This window comes from Rattus norvegicus, chromosome 3 (assembly GCF_036323735.1).
Source record: "Rattus norvegicus strain BN/NHsdMcwi chromosome 3, GRCr8, whole genome shotgun sequence".
In the NCBI taxonomy this organism is placed as follows: domain Eukaryota; kingdom Metazoa; phylum Chordata; class Mammalia; order Rodentia; family Muridae; genus Rattus; species Rattus norvegicus.
In genome coordinates, this window is record NC_086021.1 from 74,596,322 (window position 1) to 74,615,992 (window position 19,671).

At 44.1% G+C, this 19,671-nt stretch overlaps 1 protein-coding gene across 1 annotated transcript in view; it reads right to left on the reverse strand.

The window, feature by feature from the left end:
- Positions 1-826: 826 nt before the first annotated feature.
- The window catches only part of Lrp2 (LDL receptor related protein 2), a 157,388-nt gene continuing 138,543 nt past the window's right edge, over positions 827-19,671 (reverse strand). Inside the window, exons 64-79 of the mRNA NM_030827.2 lie at positions 19,025-19,156; positions 18,073-18,204; positions 16,728-16,871; positions 15,318-15,483; positions 13,919-14,047; positions 13,001-13,221; positions 12,162-12,338; positions 10,099-10,218; positions 8,168-8,258; positions 7,379-7,446; positions 7,107-7,224; positions 6,519-6,648; positions 5,735-5,836; positions 4,926-5,054; positions 2,478-2,549; positions 827-2,317 (exon numbers count right to left, since the gene is read on the reverse strand). Of these exons, the coding sequence (NP_110454.2) occupies positions 2,159-2,317; positions 2,478-2,549; positions 4,926-5,054; positions 5,735-5,836; positions 6,519-6,648; positions 7,107-7,224; positions 7,379-7,446; positions 8,168-8,258; positions 10,099-10,218; positions 12,162-12,338; positions 13,001-13,221; positions 13,919-14,047; positions 15,318-15,483; positions 16,728-16,871; positions 18,073-18,204; positions 19,025-19,156 (2,090 nt within the window). The 3' untranslated portion in view covers positions 827-2,158. The remainder of the gene's footprint in view (positions 2,318-2,477; positions 2,550-4,925; positions 5,055-5,734; positions 5,837-6,518; positions 6,649-7,106; positions 7,225-7,378; positions 7,447-8,167; positions 8,259-10,098; positions 10,219-12,161; positions 12,339-13,000; positions 13,222-13,918; positions 14,048-15,317; positions 15,484-16,727; positions 16,872-18,072; positions 18,205-19,024; positions 19,157-19,671) is intronic.

Below are 19,671 nucleotides of genomic sequence, written 5' to 3' on the forward strand. Positions count from 1 at the left end.
TGTGCATGCGTGAGAGGAAGAGAGAGGGAGAGAGAGAGAGAGAGAGAGAGGAAATCTCATTGCTCTTCATGGACTGAATTTGAGTCCTTTAAAGTATGAGGAAAATGCTAAAAACGCTGTACCAAAAGGAGCTCCTTATCTTCTACAACTTCAGTGTCCCTCCAGGTGCAATTATTATAAGTTGCCAAACAAACAATCAAGACATTTAGAAGCTGGAATAAACACACAATTCTGCTCTTAGAGATGGACACTTCTGTCTTCTTTGTAGTAAAACTCTGCCCACATTGTCAGGAAATGACCAGGACTTCCCATTGCTGTCTTAAAGCTCTTTAAGAACTATAGAGTTCTATAATAGGCTCCAGAGAAACTAAGTGACTGAAAAGAGGTCCTGTGTAGCCGGGACTAGAAACTGGGACTAGAATAATTTCACTACTAGCTTCATTCTGGGACTAGACACTGCGAATTGTGCAAAGGGACTCTCCACCTTTTTCTGAAACAAGAATGTTCTTAGAAGAATCCAGAAAATGTCCATTTCATTTGTGGCTCCATTCTCCACGCTGTGACATTTCCAACACAAAGGCCACCAAGCTAACAAAACGCAGCCCTTTTCTCATCTCCATCTCATCTTCAGACAAGATGTGGGCTTCCTCTCAGGGGCCCGACTAAAATCTGAAATCTGGACCATCTCCAGAACAGTCTCCATTCAAAAATGCATGGAGGGGTGGAAGAAGTGTCGAAGAATTGGGGCTGACACAGAGCAACCAAGCACAGTTTCTAGAAACTTGAGACCAAGGCTCAAGAAGGAGACAGAGACGCAAACCCATATGATAAAATACACATTTATTAGAAATTTCCAGCAGCAGCGTTTCCAGTAGCTTTTTAATTTCTAATCAAAGTAATTACAATGGGTACTCAAAATACGAGCAACAAAATATTTCGAGGACTCGAGAATAAAATAATCAGTAGTATATTTCATTCATCCATTCTCCCACCCTCCCATTCATTCATTAACACATGTGCAAGGTGAACACAGAGAACCAGGAATGCTACTCGCTGTGGAAAACGCATGCTCGTGCCATACTTCCTGTGACAGAGGATACACCAACCACTCAAAAGAAGAGCTGGGACGTACAGTACGTTCGGACACAAATGCACGGATTTAGGCAAAGGCCTGAGAAAGGCTCAGGAAGAATGTTTTCCCTTTCTATTCGTCGTCAACTGAGGAAATAAATAGTCAGTACAATAACATTGTGCACCCAGAGTCAGACACCCAGCTGAGGCTTCGATCGACTGGTGTCTGTTCGGCGCCCTGCTCTGTGGAGACACGGGTCTGGCTTTAGTACATACAGTCAACTACGGAATTCCAGTCACGAAGGTAGGGGACACCTGAGATGACAGGCAAGGGCTTAAGTTGATTTAAGGTCTGTCAAGCAAGAGCTCGTTCCATGAGACAGAAACTCAGTATGGGACGTGACACGGCAGGTGCAAATGTTGACTTGGCAACTAGGGACGAAGCACAATCAAAACATAGCTGGCCTCAGAAGGCGGAGGAGCGCAGAAGGGTCCAGCTGAGTCACCCTGTGTACCGTCTGTGTTGTCTGAGCCATCTACAGCGCATGAAGCCAACACTGGCCCCTATCTGCACACTCACTAATCAGGTTGACACGTGATGTTGAACGTTGACTATTAATTAAGTGCCAATGTGTAAAAATGGGCCCTCAAATGAGCATAAAGAATTCCTGTATTGTTTCAAAGGAAATATAAGTGTTATCTCCTCTCTAGAAAGATCCAAAGCCCTAGGCCAATTCCTTTCCTCACCAGATCGTGTATTCTTCAGCTCAGCGACCCACTCAACGGGCACCTTCGTGTTAGCAGGGGCAGAGGTGTGATAATCCTTCCAAAGTTTACACAAGTCCAGTAATGTTCACAGCATCACCTCCAGACAACATCAGTCCAAGATATACACAGTGCCCGTGATAATTGTAAAAATATGAAGTGGCATCAGTAAAAAAGACACACGACACACCTTCAATTATAGGCAAACAGAGAAAAATATATTTTTTTATAAAGTATTGAATGTTAACTTCTTTTTCATTTGTCTGTAAAAAATATATGTGCAAAAGTGAGTGTCTAAATGTTCCCTAGAGAGCTGGCGAGGCTATACGTCGGAATCTTCTTTAACGAGATTTGCAGTGTCTTTAAAGGTGTCTTCTGTGGCAGTGTAGCCTGGAGTCAAATTTCTTTTTGAAGCTTTGGCAGGGAGAGAAGGAGACGGAGGGGGGGCCACAGCCACAGCATCCTTTACCTCACTGTCCATCTGCAACCACAAGACATGGGTGAGTCATTTACGTCCCCAGCATGACCAGAAACAGCTCCGCATGAGGGCTAACCTCTGTCACTTTGTCCAAAATAAACTCAGTGTATGCCCAACCTAACCCAACAATGAATGTCTGTCCTTAGAACAGGGATCAAGTTACCTCTGCGTAGATTGGGTTCTCAAAGTTCGTTGTCTGTTTGGGTTTTCGTTTGAAGATGTTCCATTTTTTGCCCTAAATGAAAAGGGGAGGAGGACAGCTTTCAGTAATGGAGTTTTCTATTTTCTATTTTGAAATTTCTTCTGAGGAGTCTTTTCCTAGGTTTTTTAAACTCTTATTGAAAACATATTAACTTAGGAGTGTGGCTTAAGTAGTATATTACTCAGTTCCTCTTCTGGTCCCTGAACAGTAACTAAGACTCTCTCAGCTGTTTTCATGTAATGTTTTCAAAGTCTTTTCTCAATGTAAAATGTGCAGCTTGAGAATCTGGAGTCATGCCATCTAGAAGATCTGCCATGCAGCCAGTCAGATACAGAGTATACAAGACACCAAGAGGGAGGTTTCTAGAGCAGCCTAGAAGCTCAAGGAAAAGCCAAATTGTCTCTTACTTCAAAAACTATGTCTTGGCCAGACTAGCCCTCTCACTTCGTCACATTCTCTATCATCGTCATCATCATCGACAAAAACTGACATTTACTGAGTGTTTGCTGAGCATCAGGAATTGCTTTGAGAGTTTTGTGAGTTTGTTTTTGCCTCAAAAATATTTTGACCCAATTTTTTTTTTGTTCCTCCTGTATGGCACACTGGCAGGACCCCAGTTACCCACAACAGTGGGGTGGCCCCACCCTACTGAGTGGTTGTAGTACTGTCCACCTGTTTGACAGACTCCCCCTCCAGGCAGCTCGAGTAGTCCATGTGTTTTGCAAGATGGCTGGGAAATTTGGTACCAGTAGCACATGACTATGAAAGAAAGGCAAGACCACTCACTCAAACCCACACATCCATTCTCTAGGTCGCCACCAGAGGAAGAAGGAGAAGGAAGTCAGAGCCATACATTTGGAAATATGAAATTAAGTACAGAAGGCCAACACCTTAAGTCATTGTCTTGGTCTGCAATGGCTCCATGTAGCTAAGTAATTGCTAACGAGAGGACTGTGACAGCCCTCATCTCTAAACCTCCTCAGGAGGGCCCATGTGTGTCCATGCAACTTGTGAGAGATGACAGGATTGAGTGAAGGGTTCTCAATTCTGAATATTTTCGGCACATTTACTAAGAGATCTAAGCTTGAGAGACTCCTTCGGAAGCTAATGTCCTCAGTGAACTAGGCAAGTGTTTCTGCTGAGCCAAGAGACTATTTAGTGTCCAGGGGTCACAGATACAGGATCTCTGGTGAACAGAACTTGGAGGCTCTCAGCCTGGAGTGTTCTTCAGAGGCAAGTGCAAGAACCAGTGGGCAGTACAGATGGAGACGTGGCGCTATGCTATAATCTTCGAAGGTGACGCTCACTCCCAACAATTCCCCCAGGTCCATTCTGTTTCTGGGTCCTGGAGTGGGGAGAGCTTCTTGATACATTATCCCTCCTTACAGAACAAGCTACCTCTGACAAAGGAAGATCCCTAAGATCAAGATTGGAGTACAGCCAGACCTGGAGACCTGGGCACTGAACATTTGATGTTTCAGGTGTTCCGGTGGCTGCGGAAAAAAAATCTTCAACGTCCACTTTTGAATGTAGCTTAAAAGAGAAAAAAGTCCCTAGAAAACCAGTGAACCAAAACCTTTCAATCGATGGTGTGTGTGTGTTTATGTGCTTGAAATGTCTATGAGTGTATACATGTAAGAAGTGATTTTTTTTCTCGTTCACACTGAATTAAAGAAGACACTAAACTTCTCCGCAATCTTGTGCATTTAAATGTTCTATAAGGTGTTTTTTTGGTTTTGTTTGTTTGTTTGTTTTTAATCACAAAGCACTGTCATTTCCAATTTGTCCACTGTTCCCCTAGTGAGTGAGGGGCACGGAAAAGACTACAGTTCTCAGGGATAAAAAAATGAGTGTCCAGAATCAAGCATGTAGACCTGAGATAGCTACATGTATGCTCATTAAAGTTAGTAGCATGCTGTCCGTTGAATACAATTTCGTTTCAAAGGTGCTGGTAAAACTACATCCCAAATATTGTATGACGTGCAAAGGTACAGCATATATGCTAAAGAAAATTCATCCAGCGGTGTTTTTTGTTTGTCTCCTGAACTAAATAGTTTCCCGGGCACACTAAATACAACCATGCTTGTGGGCTGACTGGATGGACAATTAGGTGTACCAGGACACAGAGGAAGCGGTAATAAAGTAGTGCCACCTGGTGGTGGACATTGGTAATAGCAGTAAGGCGCTAAGAGCGACTAGGAAACTGCATTCTCTGGTCTTTTATTTGTACCCTTGACACATCACTATGCATGCTGGGTAAACGTCCCAGATTCTGTGTCCTTTTCATGAAACTATACTAAATGTAGAATTTTGTTTTCCATTCTTTGTTCGAACATGGTCTTCCCTGGGTTAGCATCAACCCAGAGATGTCAAAGACCTTTGCAAATTTCATGACTAAGTTTTCATTACCTGAATTTCATCAGCTCCAGGGGAGGCTGGCTTTGGCTCTGGAACTATCTCAGAAGGATCTATGGGCCTTCCATAATTCTGGTTTTCCACATTTTCTGGTACAGTCACCTGTGCGCCTGTTGATGGCCCCTATGCAGTTTTAAAGGAAGAAATGAATACATGAATAATGGATCCTCCACAGACATCATCAGGTACCTTTTTATCTGATAAGTGACATTGGCAGCTGTAAACTAAATACCACTCCCACCACCCTCAAATAAGAGTAACAACTGCCAAGTCACCTAAAGTACCAATAGTGGCAGGCAAGTACACCTCACCGTCACACCCTGATTTAATGTAACTCCTGCTGCATTGTCTACACCCTTCATTCCCACCTTGACCATATTTGGGATAAACGGTGTTCTAGCTACATACTGGCAACCAAGTGTTAACTAAGTAGCAGCACTAAGTAACAGTAACTAAGTAACAGCAGTGGGCAGAATCCTCTTTGAACATTAAGAATAAAATGAATGTGGTCTGGTGTGGTAGAGTACAGCACTAATCCCAGCAGAGGCAGGGGCAGGGACAGGGGCAGGGGCAAATATCTGCAGGTTGGAGGCCAGCCTGGGGTACATGATGAGACTATGTCTCAAAAGATAAATAGATAAATAACAAAAAGAATAAAGTGAGTAAACTTGAGGGTTGCCTAAAAGAGGATGAATTTTAAAAAAAAAAAATGTAGGCAGGCAAATGACCTTAATACTTTCTATTTTTGTAAAATTCACAGGAGCAGCAACGGCTGAAAACAGATCATGGAACAAACATCTCACCTGAACTGCCAGGGCCACTTTGGAAGTGTTGTCCTTGGCTGCATACATTGGGTTTTCAAATATCACAGGCTGCTTGCCCACCTCCATGACAAAGTGTTCATTCTGGTGGGAGGAGAGAAAGAGAGAGAGGTCACACCCACTGATCTGCTCCAGGTTGAAAGGCGCCTCCCTCATCCCTGGATGCACACCAGACACTTTCACAAAGCCACCCAAAGGTCTTAGCAGAGACCCATGGCGTCTAAATAACAAATTATTGTTTCAACTAATAAAAAATGAACTAAGCCATCTGTTCTAGAAAGCACAAATACTCTTCCTACAGCTGAATTCTCTACGGCCCTTTAATGCACCTAATGCTCTTGGGCTGGGATATTGAAGAAGAGCATAGGTGGTGGAAGGAACTAGAGGAAAATAAAGTAGCACGAAGAATACTGTTCCTTCAGGCAGGGTTGAGGATGGATGACTAGAGGTGGAGACAACGCACAGGAAGTGGATTTCCAGATTACAGGAAGCCCCCACAGGACCAACGCAGTACTACATGCTGGTTCTCCAAAGAGCTGGGTAAATCCCTGTTCTACACACGGGGCCAGAAAAAGGCAGCTCCTTGCCTATCCGTGACTAGATGGTACATGGTAGAGCCAATTTCCATCACATCTAAGGCCTACGGAGGACAGAGTGTACTCGCGTTAGTTTCCCCAAATTCAGCTTTATTCCTTATAAGTAGAGTTTGGTCCATCAAATAGCGTAAATGAAAGCCTTCAAATAATCCCAGGGAAACCCCACTCACCATCGCCATGGATCTGTCAATAATTGTCTCAGGGCCGAAAGGAGACACACCGATGTCCATGTTCACATCAGCCCCCGACCTGAACGTCACCCCATTTCCATTTTCAGAGGGTTTGGCAAGGCTGCTTAGGCTGGAATGAAGCAAAGCCACGTGTTGTGTTGTTGTTACATTTTTGTTTTTAACTCTGTAACGTTTACTTCCCTTCCAGATTACCAAATCTTCTCCATGCGCACATGAAAGCGCATTCCCAAAGGGTCAGTAGAAGAAAGCCAAGCCAACCCACAGCTACCTCTGCCCTCGCCTGCCCTTCATGATAAAATACGGCCTGCAGCACAGGCTTTGGGGGGAGCTCCAGGAAGACACGTGACTGGCAGTGACAGCCCTCAGTCCTCAGAACTGGGGGACATGGTGACTCCTAAGTGTGGTCCCATAGCAAGGTGGAGGCCACACAAAAAAAAAATAAGTCTTGCCTCATAAAACAAGCAAAGAAATGAAGACTACCCTGAGATCATGGGAGTAGGTGAGCTATCGTTCTTCTAAAAAATTCATTGTACGCCGGTTTGTTACACGCCTCCCAATAGAACTGACCTTGGCAGCTTGGGCAGAGTGGGTAAGAGGGAGCCAGTTTTCCTGTAGTGAAAGAGTCCAACAAGCACCAGAGCTCCAACAATGATGACTATCACGAAGGTCAACAGAACAGCCATTGCTACACAAAGGGAAGAAGCAGAGTCAACAACAGCGCCTTGACAAGGAAGGGCTGGAGGGGCTCGCCGCTGATCCTTCAAACACCGGGTTATAAGGAGGATGGACCAGACCGGACTGCTGTGACCATTACAGGTCACCATATTCCTGACACTTACTCGTCCCTGGAGGGATGCCTCTCGAGAGCCCAACCTCACAGTATTCTCCGCTATAGCCACTGGAACACCTGGAATCAAAAGGAGACTCAGTTAGCCTGATGTACATGCATGGAGGCAGAGAGAGCCCTGATCGGGCGATGCATGAGGAGCAATGCAGCCCGCTCCACATCTGATTACTCTGCCAACCTAAGAACACTCATTCTAGAAAGCCAATCGCGGTGGAGTAGCGCCTAGACGGTCAGTCTAAGGAAATAAGCCTACTGGATCCTTTGCTCCGTGCCTTTCTTCCTTAGAGAGGAAGTATAGACACGGTGGCAGTGTTCTGTCCTCCAACCGCTTTCAAGGAAGAGACAATTCATCTTGCTCTGCGACGACAGTTTCCCTTCGGACTCGTCTGCTTGACATGATCCTTGTGTTAGAGCATCTCTCCTGCCAGTTGCTCGCCCATATCCCCAAGCCATCTTCCCAGGTGAGGTGGGAGGTGGCATGTGGAGACATAGTGCTGTCCTCTCTCTAACTCCACACTGTGGCATTCCCAAGAGTTGTTAGAAGTGCAGCGTCCCTGAGAATGCGCCCAGGCATTTGAGCCAGATCTTCAGGTGAGGCTGATGCCAGTTAGGATTTGGGAAGCGACGCCTCACTTCGGACTTCCCCAAAGGAGGAAAAGCTGGTTAGATATGAAATGGTGAGTTGGGCGAGCCTCTAGTACTTGTTTTCCCAGCTATATTGAGATCTCAGGTTCCCTTAAAGGAGTCAAGGTCTACAGCTGGGACCATGAGTCAGACTTACTTGCATTTGGGGAGTTCATTCTCATCAAAATAGCAATTTCCTCCGTGCATGCACCTGCATGGGGGAGGCATGGTGACGGGAAGTTCACTGGCTGCAGAAAGGAAAAGCCATGCATGGGTTAGTCAGCCACACACCCACTGCAGCAGAGCACTGCACCATGCAAAACCTGCCCCGGGCTGAGACAGGGGGTGGGGAGGGTCAGGCCAACTGACTGATAGGCTAGCCCCTGCTCCCTAAGGCAAATGAACTTCCTAAACAGTGATGAGTTCTTGGGGGAACTACATACGCTTGCAGATAGATACGTCATAGCACTTTGCTCCTCTAAACAGGGAGGGGATGCTAAATCCAGAGCATACATTATGTCACCTGAAATTCTCCAGATTGTCTTCTGGGAACCATCAAGTCTAAGAGTTTAATTATGACACAGGTTGAAACTTTGGAGCACCAGCATGGGAGAAGGCAAGAGGCAGACACACAGACACAGACAGAGGCACAAATACCTGGCGGACAGCTAGCAAGAGAAACCCTTACGTTATAAGGATCCCTCCTTGGGATTACTGCTCCTGGCTCAACCCTAGCATACTCCCTGGTTGAGCATTTATCACGGGTGCACTTTATTTGAAGAGTTTGCCTACTCTCTGGGCTCTATAGGTCTCTACTTAATGATCCCTTTATCAGAGAGGCTAGCCAAGGTAACCATGCCACCCCTGTGCCTTGCACTGTCCATAGCGTTTTTATCCGTTATATTTCAAACACCTGTGCTGTTACATACTCATAGGTTTCTTGGTTTATTGTACGACTAGCCAGTAAGCTCAGCGAGAGAAGGGTTTGCCTGCTTTCTCACGCCTATTATCTCTGGTAGTTTCAATCATACCTAGTACAGAGTGGACATTCAAAATCAATACCACTGACCTGACTGATAAGTTAATTAACAATAGACCACATCAAGGCCCAACTATTACCACTCATAAGCTTACTTTGGATAGAATTCTTTTAAATGAGAATATTATAGTGTTTGTGTTTGCCTGCATGTGTGTCTGCGCACCACAGAAGTGCAGTATCTTCCTACTACAAAGTGTAGCATCCTCAGAAGCCAGAAGTTGTCAGGTCCCCTTGGACTGGAGTCACAGTTGGTTGTGAGTCAATATGTGGGGGCTGGGAACAAGCAGCCAGTGCTCTTAACCACTGAGCCATCTCTCCAGCCTCAAAAAAATCCAAAATCTTGTCAATGGTTCTCCAGACACACACAGGGTAGGGGAAGGGATAAAGAAAAGCAGAATTTCCACTCTGAGCATGTTCTCCAAACGAGATGAATCCTTGCTTAACCGCTTGCTTCCCCAGTGATAGACAGAAACTATCCCTGTCTCTTCATTTCCCCACCAGCTTTGACTTTAGGAAGTCCCCAGGATGTTAGCCATAAACAGGCTGCAGGGTTAACTGCTTAGAAGAGCTGCTGAAAGGGGGATGAGAAGAGCTCATCCAGAGGAATGCACGAGGACCAAACCACTGCTCCCTTATTCTGGACCTCATTCTCAGCCTCAGTCTGAGTCAACTACAGTCTTCTGATGGTTTAAAATTCGGAAATGTGCATGTGAGAAAAGCAGCAGTGTCCTCAAGCCCCTCCCTGCTCTATGTAAGCTCCTCCCACCGCAGGAAATAGTTCTCCACCTCGAATGAATTCTGGGGAAAAGGGGGAATCTACCGTGACGGGGAGGAAGAAAGGAGGAAGAGTCTCACAGAAAATTTAGTCTTTGAAACGTCCTTATAACATAAATAGCAACATGACGGCACCCAGAGCCTCACACAGCAATTCCTGGTTCCCTCATCCCCCTTTCTAGCTACTCCCAAGTTGAATCTGCAAAGATCACAACACACAGGATCTTCTGAGTTCCTGAAGGCCCCGAGGCTTCCCAAGCAGTGAGGATTCTCACCTGCATCACACTGGACAGTGCTGCCAGTTACGAAGTCGGAGCCTTGGGGACAGGCACAGCTGTAGCCTCCTGGTCTCAGCAGGCAGAGGTGACTACAGACCTGCTTGCAAGGGTTGGACACTGGGAAAGAGATGAGAACAGAGTTAGATCCTGACAGGAGACTGGGTACCTCAGCCAAGGCAGGCCTACTAACTGATGTGGCTCTGCCCAAGCAGCATCCAGGACCTCTAGGCCACTTGTTCCCTGGAGACCCACACTCACCTACATGACCCTCTGTGCCACCCTACCAAAGTGGCACAGACCTCCCATGTGATTTCTGTGCTAGTCACAGTCTCCATTGTTGCCCTTTCGTCTCTGCTGTTGGAAGGTGAGTGTCTGCTTGGTTCAGGCATAATCTTGACATCTGTTAGTACCAAGCAGTTTTAAATGGCTCAAAAGATCAATGAATGCCTTATAACAAGACTTGCCATTGCCCAAATCCAGGTGGGTCATAGCATCAAATCTACCCAGAGCTTTCTACAAAACCTTCTGGAAAGAATTTTACTGTGGGCTTCAGTTTCTTTGTAAATAAAAAGTACTTAACTGATTTGACAGAATGAGCTGGGAGTCACTCAAAACATTACGTTGGGATGGAGCCTAACTAGTACCATCTTGAAACATCATATAATCTCAGAATCATTTGAAACATACTCCCACATGGGTTGTGAAGGATCCGAGGGTTAAATTAGAGTCGTGTTTCCCAGATCCTTACTCAGACTAATATTCTGTGATCTTTATTTGCCACCAACCAAAATACAATCTTGGCTAAGGCATAGATATCAGATTATCTGATATCAATTATCAGATATCAGACACATTACAAAAGCCACATCCAAATCTGCCCCAATTGACTATTTTTTCAACTTTCTGGAGGAGAGACCCTTACATTTTTAGGTGACATTACATCAGCATAAATTCAGATTCTGCTTCAGAAGTTCAAGTGAAGTCTAGGCATCTGCATTGTAACCAATCTACATCTGATGTCTGCACAGAGTAGCAAAGGACTGGCGAACTGGTTTCACATTGCCCTGAAAGCACCATGGCCGGGAACGCCTACAGGTAGGACACTGCAAGCCACATTTAACAAGGTCTGCCAGTCTGATCCATGCTAAAACCTAAGGACTGTTGATCCAGAGTGAACGTCAATCTAGCACGTTTAAGAAGTAAGAGGAACCCCAGGCCGTCCTCTGAATCAGCCTGGGAACCAGAGCTGCAGTGACTGGAAGAATGTCCTGGACTTTTGTTTTACTGTGGACCTGGTCACCAGGTCATGAAAGGCACAAGATCACTTGAGCCTCAAGGCTAATACAGGGTCTCAGGACATCTGTGAACTCTGTCCCCGATTCAGAAATACAGATTAGATGGGAATGACTTATGCATGCTTATAGAAGAATTCAGCCAGAGGCAGACCACCAAAACAGTGAGAAAAACAAATAAATTGAGCTTTGGATTGGATAGAATCAAGCTTAAAGGCATCCCATTGGTTTTATGACGAGTTATCAAATGTTTCCTCCTGAGACGAGAAGTGACAGTTATGCTAGTGCTAAAGAAAGAATCTGGTAATAGATAACTTGGTAAAGGCCAAGTCTTTGCTCATTTCAAAAATATCCTGTCTTTTTCTCCCCACGATGCAGAAACATGATCTAGAAAACAGGTAACCTAGGAAGCAGGTCTGATTGGTGCAGAAAGAAAGAGGTATTTCCTTACGTCTTTGCCATCTTAAGAATGAACACGATTCCTGACGTTCACGAGACATTCATGTCTGCTAGAGTCTGTGGCCTAAAAGTCTATCTCTGTAAATGTCAAGCACGGACTGAAACGTTTCTAATGAGTTTTTTGTGTGCTCAGGACTTATATCTTCTCATTCAGCCTAGAATGTTCTCTTTCTACACTCAAAATGTTTGACGCACCCAACCAGAACCACTCCCCCATTATGACCCTTCTCATCCACTGACACTATATCCAGTATTCCAAAATAAGGTGTCGGGTCCACGAGGAACACCTCTTCCCGAGGCTGGTCTCACCTGACTGATTGTATCTCAGTTGATGGAAGATTCGAACTTGAGTGAGCCACGGGTTCACCACCAGCACTTTCTCTTTGTTCTCTTTCCCGAATTTATTTTGTCTCCACACTTCTCCCTTTTCCTTAGCTACCCAGTATAGCTTGTCTTCGAAGATGTCCAGACTGAAGGGCTTCATCGCTGCACAGAAATAGGAGAAACAGAGCAGAGCTAGTGAGCCACGATACCCAGTCATTTGGCTGGAAGTAATTATGTAGTGTGCTTGGGCAGACTTTCTGAAAGAGGCACATGGAGAATCCAGGAAAACTTAAACCGAGTCGGTATGAATGGTCTGACTTTAAAGCTGCCCATTTAATTCCATCTTTTAAAAACAATGCTAAGACCCTCCCCATCCCCCACTTCAAATGTAAGAGAATACTAGCCAGTAAGGAGAAATGTGGTATGTCCTGGATTGTAAGATGTCTGTTTTAGGTTTTGAATAATAAAACAAAACACTCCTTTCCTTACATGTTTCTGGTTGAGCACAAGAACAGGCCAGCACATGGCAAATGAGAACAGGCTAGCACACGGAAGATGAACAGGCCTAGAGGCAGTTATACATATATTAGTAAGAACACACAAGACTTAACATCAGGAAGACACAGTCTCAGAGGGGCCTAACAGAAACCTTAGTTCTTTCATGATCCGATCTGTGAAATGTGAAAAGGACTATTGTTGTGAATTAGTTTGGATTTAATAGAGCAGCCGGGTGGAAACAAATCTGAGGAATTACATAAGCCGTATCCTAAGACTTAGTGAAAATATGTTAGAGCATTACTGGGACACAAATCCTAACTGCTAACCTTCATTTATGATAAGTCTCCTGTCAGTCCCATCATATTTTATGGCTTCAATGACATCTTCTTTGGAGTCGCTCCAGTAGACCCGGTCATCATTCAGGTAATCTATGGAAAGACCGTTTGGCCAGCCAAGGTTCTCAGAAACCAGAACGCTGCGATGTTCCCCGTTCATCCAGGCAGACTCGATTTTGGGCTGTTTTCCCTGGTCAGTCCAGAACATAAGCCTATAACGGAAAATTTCCTGACTGAAGCAACTCACGCAGCTTCCTCGCTCTGTGGCACTGGAAGCATTGCCAATGGTGCAACCGACCGCTTTCCCGAGTGTGGGTAATACTGTTTCTATAAAGACCACTCTTGATTTCCAATATATGTTACACACGAGAAGCATAGTTTTGGTGTTAAGGCCAAGCCCTCGTTAGGAGTTAGATCTTCTCAGGGAAGCACAGTTTAAGCATCACCACTGACTGCCTAAGGGCCATGATTTCACATAGGGAAGACCACAAAATCAAAGTAATAATAACTCAGTGTTTCAAACACAAATACAGAACACCGGTCCTGTCCAGAGAGGCAATGTGCTTGCTAAATATCCATGTAAATGTCAAAACTCAAGAGGAAAAGACCAAACTAGTTCTCTCTCACAGGGAGGTCAGCTACTGACTGTAATGTTTCTATAAGTAAGCAATGTATGTGTATGAACAGGACCTCTATGTATTTTTCACACTCTGGAAATAAAATTTTATCGCCAGTGAAACACAACCAAATTGCCAGCGGAATTTCAATCAGCAAGATGCTTTTTAATGCATCCAAACGAAAGTGCAGAAAGAGGATTCGTGTAAGCAGATGGATTCTCAGGCACATCCCAAAGTGGTGTTTCTCCAGTAGAAGCTATATATTGACTAGAGCAGCTCTTCAAATACTTACCCTAGCTTAGGATTCACAGCAATGGCAGCTGGCTGATCCAGTTGGGTGGTGATCAGCCACTTCCGGTACCTTCCATCGAGGGTAGCCACCTCAATCCGTTGGCTCTTAGCATCTGACCAGTAAATATGCCTGGATGTAGAGGGACAGAGTTAAACAACAGAAATGCCTGGACCAATGATTTAAAAAGAAATGAGAAAATTTAATGTGTAAGTTTCTAGCCAGGGCAACCGACACTCGAGCACCTGAAAATACACAGCCGCTGTAGCTGTGCTTGTCACATGCTTCCACAGGCAGACTAAGGCGTGTGGTTTTTCATTCTTACTGCCCATGAGTCTCTTCTCCCTTGGCAATGAGCACAACTGTAATCAAGGAGAATTGAGCATTGGCCCCAAAGATGAGTGGAAGTAACATTTCAAAATAAAAGCTCAGCAAAGCCTAGCCTTGCCCTATTTCCATGCCTAAGGCTGTGAGCCCACTCTCTGGCAAACAGAATGAACTCTTGCAGGGTCTTAGTTCCCTCACCCCTCAGTTCAGAAAAAGGTAAAATTCAGATGGGAGGGCCACTACCACTTCCTTGCAGGTGAGTTAACAGCCAGAGGTTTCTGTAATGGGTTCCCTAAGGCCAGGTTTTCTGGCAGAACATGCTGAGGGTGAACCTTCTGTTAGCCTCCAGGCACACTGGGGACTCAATTAACTTCTTTGGAGAAGCTCAAATCTCCCTGGGCAAGATTGTTAAAGGGAAAAATGAATTTGTACTTCAAATGATTCCCCATTCTCCAGGCAGGTAGGGAGCCACTGAGGCTTCCCTTTCTTATTTCATTTTCAAGGTCAAGACACTCTTCCACCAGTGTCTGGCCATGCGAGCCTCTTCCAGGAAGAAGGGGTAATTGGTAATACTTTGATATCAGGCATCAGTGTGAGCAAGATTCTACGGAGGGTTCTAAGCTAGAGGTCATCCAAACTGTGAGCTAGAAGGTTCTAGATAGCCCAACAGAACAGAACAAACAGGAGTAAAGGCTCTATTTACTCTCCAGTTGGTTATCAGTTAGCTTGGATACTAAAAACTGTGGCTTGTCCTTTTTCCCAAATAATGATCAGATGAGATGTTTAATCTCTAAGTAATTAATACACTTGAAGAACACTGCCATGATCAAAGTTAGTCTCGGAATACCGAGCTCTTACATCTAACATAGAATCTTGTGGTGTACACTGAATACAGAAAAGGACAATGTCTGCATTGCACACAGAGGCAAGCAGGGGTGATTGCTGTAGCCAGAGCTGGCCCATGCAGGGCTGATCTGGGCCAGCTGCTGAGCTCCCATTATAACACATGTGCCCTGGTGACTCGGAACTCCTTCATGAAAATGAAATGGGCAAGAGAGACGAGTGACAGATTTACCTTCCGACCCAGTCCACGGCTAATCCATCTGGCTGCATTAAATATTTCAAGCCCAGGTCAACTTCACGTATGGGATTGTTACTACCAGATTCAAAGTTGGGAATGTAGGCACGTTTGATAGCACCGAATTGAGAGCCCTGTGCCAGCACAGTGTAATAGACAACACCTAGAGAGGAATGCACAGTAAGAGTGGGTCTTGGCTCTCATAGATTCATGCACTGATCTCTCTACCTCCTCGCTTTCATAATGCAATTAATTCCCTTACATCAAACCTCAATACACATCATACTTGAACCAGAAACTTCCGCTGCTACAACAAGATACAAAAGGTGTTTTATACTTGGTCATAACCGAAAGGCTGAGGAGTTATTCAATGGCTATTCAATGGGTATTCAATGTGGTCCACCCAAGACAGGGCCCACAACCTAGTAGTTCGGGAGACTTTTAACTTGTAAGCCTCCTGCCCCCATCCAATAAACACAAAGGTTACTCTGATCACACAAAGATTAAGACTGAAATTCAGAGCATGGTGGGCATACACTTCTTTCCTAAACAGGTATCATCTTGAAATAAACTTAGAGGTGAAAAGAAAAATATTGCATTGCATAAATAAATGTGAAAATAGCATAATACGTTTTGCATTGGCATCATTATTAGTAGATCATAAACATTTCACATGTTGTTACATTTACCACCACCCCCCACAAAAACTCTCTCAGGTAGATAAGAATGAGATTATTACTAATACTTTACAGTCTAAAAAAAAAAATGAGATCTAAAGAATTGTAACAATGCTTGATGTCAAAACTCTAGACAACAGGACATAAGGACAGAAGACCATGCCCAACGACAGGCACTGTTCATTTTTTCCTTCACCCAGCCAAGATCTTTTAGTGCCCTCTGTATACACTGTCTACAGTAGATATCAGTCAGGAGCTGGGGTTGTAGACATGCATTAGGTTCAGTCTCCAAAGGGCACACAATTAGAAGAGACATTCAAACCACTAGCTGCAAAAGGCATGTAGCATGCGTCTAGAAGCACGTACAAAATGCTATTGCCTCATGGTGAGCTTTTGTGGGACTCTGACAGAATGTCACAGTGGTGACATCGGGTGCTCAGAAATCTGCCACAATGCTGTGGTAGAAAGCATGGGGTAGCTGTGTATGCAAAGATAGGGGGTTTTAAAATACAAGGAGACGTGGAGAGAAGTTTCAATGGGAAGTCAAGAAACTCTGACAGGGACCCAAGTCCACAGTGAAGATCCAGGGTTAGGTTAGGGTTAGGACAGGAGCCTCCACTTCCAATCAGGCCATAAAACTCCATTGGGTACGAAATGGAAATCCCCACAAACTCACCATCTAAGAATCAAGAAAATCAATGCAATGACCGGTCTCAAGTCTCATACTCACTGAGGCCTATGTGCTCGGGATCCCAGTCATAGTCAATAGTTTGGATATGCTCCTCCTCTTCCAGATACTCTGAGAACTTCTCAGAGGAGGTATTGTACTTCCGGATTCGGACATTCTCAGGCAGGAGCAAGAGAGGAGGGCTTCCTGTAAACCAACAAAGGGCTGCTTTGTCTCTCTGAACGCCACTGGAATGTTTAAGAAGTAGGTATTAAATGCACTAAAGGTATTTCACTTGTGGGCAGGGATAAGAGGAGGAAGGAGGGGGAGGAGTTACTTTTAGAGAAACCTGACCCTCACGGCTGGCTATCCTTGGGAGTCAAAATCCAGAGATGTGAGCGTCACTTTTTTTGTTTTTAAACTAATTTATAGAGTTTTGTATTTACTTGTGCCCAATGGCAGTTTAGACAAGACTACTGCAAAGATCACCCATTTTTACCACAAGTCATCCACTGATAAGAATGTAGACATGGAGTCTCACTGAAGAAATAGTTCAAGGTCCTGCCCAGAGCATCCCAGGGAGCAATCTGCTCTCAGCTCTTGACTGGCAGGGTTTGTGATTGTCTTAACAGATAATCACCTCCACAGCCCAATTTAACTGCTAGCTAATGAGAGGCAAGCCAGCTTGTTCTCGAATTTTTAGGGATTTTTTTTTAAAACTTAAAGCAGCTCTTTCGACGGTGACTCATCCCAAAATACTTCTCTAGAATTTTAAATTTTTAATTTACTTGCAAAAATGTCAATCAAATGTAATTTAAGTGACTTTTAAAAGTTCATTGCATATAATTCCTCAGACTTGACATTATGTTTTATATGAATATTCAAATTTATTTCAGCTATCCCCTTCAGTTAAAAGATTTAAACTTTTTTTTTTAATTTGCTGCTTAATTGCAAGACCAGCTGTTCAAATACTTCGCTCTGGTTTCTGCTCCCTCGAAAGCTGTTTGGAGGATAAAACACCCAGGTCTGCTCGACAAGCACGTACCTGAATCACCCAGCTCTGTGTTACGTAGACATGTTGGACAGTTTAACCCACCGTGTTCTCGATACATTTCTTAACGTCTAGAACCAACTTCAAATCCTAAATAAAGCCATAAACTCCTTTACTAGGAAATGTCGATTTAGAGCAGATCTCTGCAGTTTGGAAGATAATGTTTCTGACTTAGTCTTTCTCTTCTTGTCACTTCCATACACTATTTATCCTTTTTTTCATTAGCTGGGTTCTTAGGTTTGCCTAAATTGTAAACCTAATGATTTGATGTTAGGAAAGACGTAGCTGAGACTATGAAAGTGGAAATTAATTTCCTGCTATGTCAGGTGACTTGTTCCAAACATGGACCCATCGTACCATCAGCTGCACACCGTTCTCCATAATGGGTACTCATAGACTTGAAGCCATCGACACAGAAACATTCATAACTTCCTTTGCTGTTTCGACAGCTCTGGGGGCAGATGCCAAACTCCTCACATTCATTGATGTCTGCAGGCAAAATTAAGAACCAAGAATGCAACACATTTTCTGCCCCATTCAGAATTAGAATTCCCAAGCAATGAGGACCAAGAAGAGTGCACAGGAAACCAAAATGTGTTGAACACATTCCACAATAAAAGGAAAACTTCAATGGACTACCACTGAACCTAAAGCACCCCCACCCCCACCCCGCCAAAAGCTGGTCAACAGCAGACAGAGGGTGATTTAAGTAAAGCTGCATGACTTCATGCAATAGTAAGGCAAATGCTTCCTTGCTACAAACATCTATATGGTTGATGTTTGGCATTGCTTCCCTTCTGTTAACGAAACGGCTCCAAGAGGAGCCACCCATTTGGTGTAACGACTGATCTGCTTTAATAACCAAAAGAACTCTTTAAATTATCCCTTAAGTGGTTGGAGTGGTAACTTTGTGATAGATTGCTAGGTTCAGTCCCTAGTAGTGTCAAGAGTTAGACATAGTAATATGCATGATGAAAAATACATAAAATCACAGTCATCTCTCGCCTTGATGGGCTACCTTCTGAGCCCATGCCACAGAACTTACTTATGACTTGCCTAAGTAGGTATGTAATAAATACATGGGATTTGACTCATGGCGAAGAGATTGAGCCTTTTGGTTTCTGCTGCTTTTATTTCACTGACTTAGGTATAATAATACATAAGTGTCAATAATCCATTATTGACACTGTGCACCAGGAGGTCAGCCCATTAAGGAAATTATCTCAATGGCTTAATTAAAAGGCAATAGGTGGAGAACCTTAAAAAATGCAAAGTTCCCTAAGTAACAATCGAAGGAAAATTGTTCTACCTTGACAGGAATTTTTGTCCAAAGTACTGGGTTTGAACCCGGGTCTGCAGGAGCAGATAAAGCCTCCGCTGCTCAGCTGGGTACAGTTCTGTTCACATATGTTTTCAGCACACGTTCTGTTATCTCCTAGATCTGGAAAACAAAATCTCAGCATTGTAAGTGAAGGATAAGAGGCAGGTCAGCCACCAGCACACAGACACATGGCCAACTACACAGCGCCTTCATATGACCCTTTTCCGGAAGCCCTGATGTCATCTACACAAATGTGCACTGGTCTTTGAGCCGTGAGGCCATTTCCCATCATACACAGCTCTACCAGGCTCACCTCAAACACAGTATCCAACACCAGAGCCAGAAATTATGAAACCAGAGGCTGCACAGCTAACACTGCATGTTCTTGCTCATTATGCGATTAGGTAGACAGACAGTAAGTATATTTGTGCGCATGTGCAAACACACACATACACAGAGAGGGGGGGTTAGAACAAAATTAGTTATAAGATTATAATTTTGCCTAGTATTAGCCAATTAATTGAAAGTGTTTATCGAGGTGTAGTAAGATACACTTACATACACACACAAGATGCTTATTACAAAGACTGAATCTGAACTCTCAACAACTACACATCGCTAAACAAGTTTGTTCA